At 38.8% G+C, this 6,000-nt stretch overlaps 1 protein-coding gene across 1 annotated transcript in view; it reads right to left on the minus strand.

The window, feature by feature from the left end:
• LOC142354644 (calcium-dependent secretion activator 1-like) overlaps positions 1–3,368 on the minus strand; it is a 110,193-nt gene extending 106,825 nt beyond the window's left edge. The window contains exon 1 of the mRNA XM_075406989.1: positions 2,707–3,368. Within this exon, the coding sequence (XP_075263104.1) occupies positions 2,707–2,903 (197 nt within the window). The 5' untranslated portion in view covers positions 2,904–3,368. The remainder of the gene's footprint in view (positions 1–2,706) is intronic.
• Positions 3,369–6,000: the final 2,632 nt, after the last annotated feature.

Genomic DNA, 6,000 nt, shown 5'->3' on the forward strand with positions numbered 1-6,000 from the left:
TCAATTGCATAGCCTGACTTCTCTGCCGCATGAGAAATAATGTTCGGTTGCAGAGAGGAAGTGACGGTTATGTCTAGAGCAGCAGATTGGCCAGATTTCCAACAAGGCAGATAGACGTCTCCTGGGCGTCAGTTGTTTTCCGCAATGAGGTTGCGTTTTTCAATTACAGGAGACAAATTAGCTGCCGAACAGGCAGAAGCTATACGATCGCGAATTCTATCGTGCTTTGAAATCGCATCTCCCCTTCCATGGCAGGCAACTGCATGGTCACCAAACGTGTCCAATGTACCTGAATTACAATAAGGACATTTTCTTTCTTGGTCATAAACCGCGATCCCGAGCCTGTACCTGACACTGACTTGAAATTCCTTAGCCGAAAGGTGTAAACCCATAGCGGGAATTGGAGGCGCGGCAAGCCATGCTCCGGAATGAGGCAGACATAGTGATTGGAGTCTTGCTTTTTCCCTAGTTGACGTTTGATTTCTTATTGGGTCAGCAAGTTTTTCTTTATCAAGTGCTTCTTGGATCTTCTTTTGCGTGTGCGAAAGTATATTGAACTGTTCCAGACTCTGGTGTAATTCTTTAAAAGTGTCACTTTCTGAGGGACGCCTACTTGTTATTTTGTTCACCAGCTCATCTGAGGCTAAAATTGAGCCCACAAACGCACTTCTGTATTGCTCTGGTGACTGTCTCACCCCAAGTCCCGAAAAACTGATAGGTAAGGAAGACTGTTTCTATGCGTCATCATCAATAATTGAGCCAACAATTTGATCCAACACTTCTCTTTGGCCGTCATCGAAACTTTTCGATACTTCTAGCATCTCGTTTGATGGAGTGTTAGTTCGTAAAGAGTATACTAGTTTCTGAGTTCCCAAACAGTAACGAAGGATACCGAATGCACATTGAGGATCGTTGAGGTGATGTAAATTATCCAGCATAGATAAAATTTTTCGAACTGTCCTCTTCAAACAAGAAGCGACAAACTCTTTTGAACCAACTGCAGCACCCAGAATTTCAAAACCGTTTCCCAAATTCCTTTTTACTGCCTGATCAACGGAGGGTAAATCTTCAAATGACCACAGCTCACATTTGTCTTTTCTCAAGAATAGGCCTCTCTCAGGGTCTTCATTGGCTAGGATTTCAAGCGTTTGTTTGATCTGATCTTCAGAACCAGCAATAAACCCATCATCTAAGTACCAAGTGTGCTGTACCAAATCCGGAACTGAAGTCTTGATCTTCTGTATGATCGGCCATAACGTCAAGGAGAACAATAACGGTCCCAGCGGATCACCCTGCTGAACACCCGATTCACTTTGAATGATTGCATTGTTATAAAAGAGTGGTGTGTGCTGGGAGTAGCAAAAATTGGTGAACGCGGCAAATCCTGGAATAAATTCATAAGTTGCTTTTAATCAGTGTGATCGCTTGACTGAGTTAAAAGCGTTTTGGAAATCAATTTGAAGCACGCCTTCGTCAGTCTGAGCACTTACTATGTTATCATATGTAATTTTTGACGAATGAATGATTGCCTCTGCGCCTCCGCTTATGCCGACTCCCAATTGCAAACAATCAAATAGCTCAATTGCTTCTGATTTAGCTTCACTTACCAAGCATTTTGCTATGAGGCGTCGCAACACTTCGCCAACTGCTATCGGACGCACCCCACCTTTCTTTTTGGATAAAGCTGTTAGCGAAGCGCAGCAGAGTGCTTTGGAAATAAAAACAGGAAAGAGACCCCTACTACCAAAGTTTAGAAATTTTGTGATCGCTTTCAGTGCAAACTCGGACCGATCAGGTGCAGTGCAGTCTACTGCGTGCTGAAGATGTTCTGGAAACATCTTAGAGGGACCAGCTGCAGTGTGCTTGTTGAATGTCTTTAGTTGTTCATAAACTACGTTTTCACTAAATTGGAACGCATTGGATGCACTATCGTCAGGTTAACTGACATCAGGTAACGGTTCTTTCGGGTGTAACTTTTCCAGTGCTTTGAATGTAGCTTAGTTATCGGGTGCGACACCTTCAGAAGCTAAAACTTTAGCAGCTCGGCCATATTGGCCTTGTAGGCACAACGTTTTCGCTCTGACCGATATTTCTTCAATGCTGTTAGTTCTCTGTCTTTTTGATTGTTTCAAGGAGACAGCTTCTGACCAAAGCTTCCCATATTCACCGGCGTTCCAACGATCAGAACGTTCTGCGAGACGTTGGTCTTGATTGCGCTTTTGCTTTTGCCTCCGCGGTTACAAGCACGTAGAACGCATTTTGAAACCGCAAAAAGTTTTTGCCAATTTGTCTCATTGTCTGGAGCCTCAACACATTCAAGAAGAATACCTGATATTAATTGAGACCATCTTGCTCTGAATTTGATAGGAACAAAGCGACATGTTGGCACGTACGAACTCAATATTGTCAACACCTCTGGCAATTTGTTACTTTCGGACTTTATTGAGAGATCAAAACGTTCAAAAAAATGAGTTATTCAACTGACTGGAATCAGAGGAGATCAGTAGATTGTTGAGAGGGTTAAGAGCCGTTGAGAGGGTGACGGCGGTTATTAAGATCGCTTGAGCACCAGAAAAGGAATTTCCAGTAAAAAATTGACCGGTAGATACCAATCCTGCTCGTAGTTAAGAAACCCCAGAGAACGTCAATAAGCTTTCTTTTGCAGCTATTAATTGAATCTTACCTTTAATCCAGTTTTCAACCCACCTTATTTCCATGTACCTGGCAGACGTTCCATGCATATCTACTTTTGCGTCAGATGTTGCATCTGGCTCGGGTCGATTTCTGGCTGCTTTAGTCCACCCTCGACTACTGCCGCTACTTGGTCCGGGTGCCGATGATGTCCCGGCAGCTGCAGACAAGGCAGCGTATCTATCGTCTTCGTCATCCGAGTCCGAAATCATTTCACTTTCCTTTTTCGAAGTTCAGATAACTTTGAGGGTAAACTTCTTAATTCTTCCCTCTACTGATCAGATTTTTCGTGGAATAATTTGCTATAGTCGAATTGTTGTCTTCAAACACTTACCGTGAAAAAGATACAAAGGTTGTGATGTGATCAAACATGTAGTAATGATGACCAAAAATAATGTTCGAACTCTCGACAGAGTTTACAGAGCAATAAATGCAAATATACCAATTCCCGGTTTTGCACCAAATTTAACCGCCAAGTTTGGTATAAAAAATTGTATATAAAACAATGCGACCCCAGTTAAAACATGCTTTGTAATTCTTCAAATTATCTGTACCTGGCTTATACAGTGAACGCAGTAAGCATTGAATTTAGCTCACGTATAAGCGTACAGCGTCTTAAACAATGTGAAGTTTAATGAGCTGCTGTTTGATAGAGCAGCTTTTTTATGGTCGACTATTACAATTTATAGAACATTTTGACTTGAGAATTTGAACAGATCAGATACGCTCCGGATTACATTTAATTTTCGTCCAAACATGAATGTGAGAGATTTAATGCTCAAAACAAAACTAAACTATGCGAAAAAAAAACATTCACAGATTTTTGGTTTTAGTTCTGTATTCTCGAAAAAGTTTTTTTGAAAAGTTAAATATATACTCAACAAAACATCTGATTGACGATGTTGTTGTAGCTGCCCAGCGAAATGAGTTAACTGCTTGAAAACTAACGAGTTCATAATCTAAATATTGTTGTCCCTCGCCCGTCAAAAGCCGACCGACTGCTGAAACTTACGGCCCGAAATAACGTATCAGTCGTTCAATAGCTTTCGCAGCCTTGATAATTTCCTTGAATTTTCAAACTTTAGGAGTACAAAATCAGCCAAGTTTTCAAGTGCTGAAAACCCTCTGAGTAATCTTCAGCATCTCCATAGAGTTCGGATACACTTTTAGTCTCGAAATTTTACTCATAACATATTACTTAATCAGCCGTTATTGTGATTCCACTCTATTCAAAAATAAACCGACTAACGTCGGACGAATTGATCTCGAATGACTGGCGAGGCAAACAATTTAGAAGGGGGTATAGGCTAGAAAAACGTTTATGCTGAAAACTTCTGACGGGGAAGGTGTTCGAAGCCGCGACCTCTCGGATGCGAGTCGTTCAAGTTAACATCTACGCTACAAGGGCTATGTACGTTCATCGCTCACAATCGGTCTATTTTCGCTATAAACTTAATTTCCAAATGCGCGAAAATCAAATACCTTAAGAAAAATCAAACAGTAAAGAGTGAAAAATTCATACAACAAGAAATCCAATGAATGCTCTAGATCGCAATAACTGGTTTAAACTTCGTTCGAGAGCAATTGATTATTCACTAAACATAGCCGGCAGATTGCCGAAAGAAGAGGTCAATTGACCGATTTTTTTCAGCGTCGAAAACTTCTAATTTGGCGTGCAATTTCAGTTGGATTCTAAAACTAATTAATTCAGCTTCTTAACTGAAGCTAATAAGCTTAATACCAATGTCAGCTAACAAACACTCGAATGAACTTTCATAACCTAATTCTCAATGACGTTATGATTGGGTTTTATCGATTTATGCCGTCTCTTTTGATTTTTATCTTGAATTTGACAGTATCCACCACATTGTGTAATTGAATGCGCAAAATTTTAGAATCCATTCAGTTGAATTAGTTAGTCAAATAAGTCAGAAGTCCAACGTGAAAATCAAGACTTATGTAAAACGAAAAACGCCATCAAAAGGTAAAGCGAATTAAAAAACAGCAGGACAAGTCCTGACGTACAATTCAAAGACTTTTCATAAACAAAACAAAAACTAGACGTAGAACGGACTATGAGTGAATTGAAAAACCCTTTCCAAAAAAATCAGATCAAAAAATTTTTAAAAAAAAACAGAAAATCAACGTCAAAATGACACATGTGAACAAAAAATCACTAGCGAGAACGAGAAATTTGGTTCAAGCAAATCACTAGCAAACACAAGCCCAGAATGAACTATGAATGGATTGGAAAAACCATTTAGAAAAAAAACCGATCCAAAAAATCGTAAAATATCGAAGTGAAAGTGCCGCATGTGAACTAAAAAAAACCAATAGCTAGACAGCGAAACACCGTTTTCTCACTCTACTAAAAAGATCAAAAAAAATTCACGCCTCAAAGCCACTCGCTATTGGTGGAGCAATAAAAAAACACCATTTTTCGAGTATTTGTGGAGCAATGAAAAAATTTAATTGAAGTGTATTTGAAACAGGAAACACAGCAATTGGTTAGGTCAAATTGCAAAACAATTGAAGAGCAGAGAGAAGAGTGGCTTTCTATTCAAGCTGCAAATTCGAGGGTGCGAGCGAGCCAGAAAGAGTGCGCAAAATTTCCGCTAAGTTAGAGAGAATTCACAAGCAAAATTTGCATAGCAATAATTTGTTTAATATCAATTTTCGTTCAGAAGTTTTCCAATAGGCTGTATTATAGTTTATCAAGGAGTGTTTTATACAATTTGATTATTTGGTAGTTATTATGCGTTTTGTTATAAATTTTCTCGTTTTCAACTCATGTTGATTTTCAAGCGTTTTTGTCAGCTTTTGGGGCCAACACTACCAACTGGCAAGCATATTTCAGTCTGATGCGTTTTATTTTGGATTGGTTCCTGATTTTTGACATCATTAATTTCATAAAATTTATCAAAATTTGAAAAAATTGACTGACTATGGAGAATTTTCTAAGTTTTCTTCGCATTTCTTAACAGTTAAGTTTTTTCCGTGAATAAGATTACGTATTCAATTATTTATGTCCAATTTGAACTACGTAGGTCAATCTTTCTTTGCTGGATGCTTAGGTATCCTAATGAGAAATTTAAAATCTTTATATGCTAAAAACCGATAAATTGAAGGCGATTTTGAATCTATGTCTGTTACAGCTTTTCTTTATTCATATACAAAATGATGAAAACTGTTAGAGTAGTTTTGTTAGCAACATTTAGAGAACACTTTGATTTTCTCGTGGAAATGATGGTATTTAAAACTTGTATCTGCACTTCTTTGGCGAGAGAAATTTGTTGTTATTTAGTTGGA

This window comes from Convolutriloba macropyga, chromosome 15, assembly GCF_964194025.1.
Source record: "Convolutriloba macropyga chromosome 15, txConMacr16.3, whole genome shotgun sequence".
Classification (NCBI taxonomy): Eukaryota; Metazoa; Xenacoelomorpha; order Acoela; family Convolutidae; genus Convolutriloba; species Convolutriloba macropyga.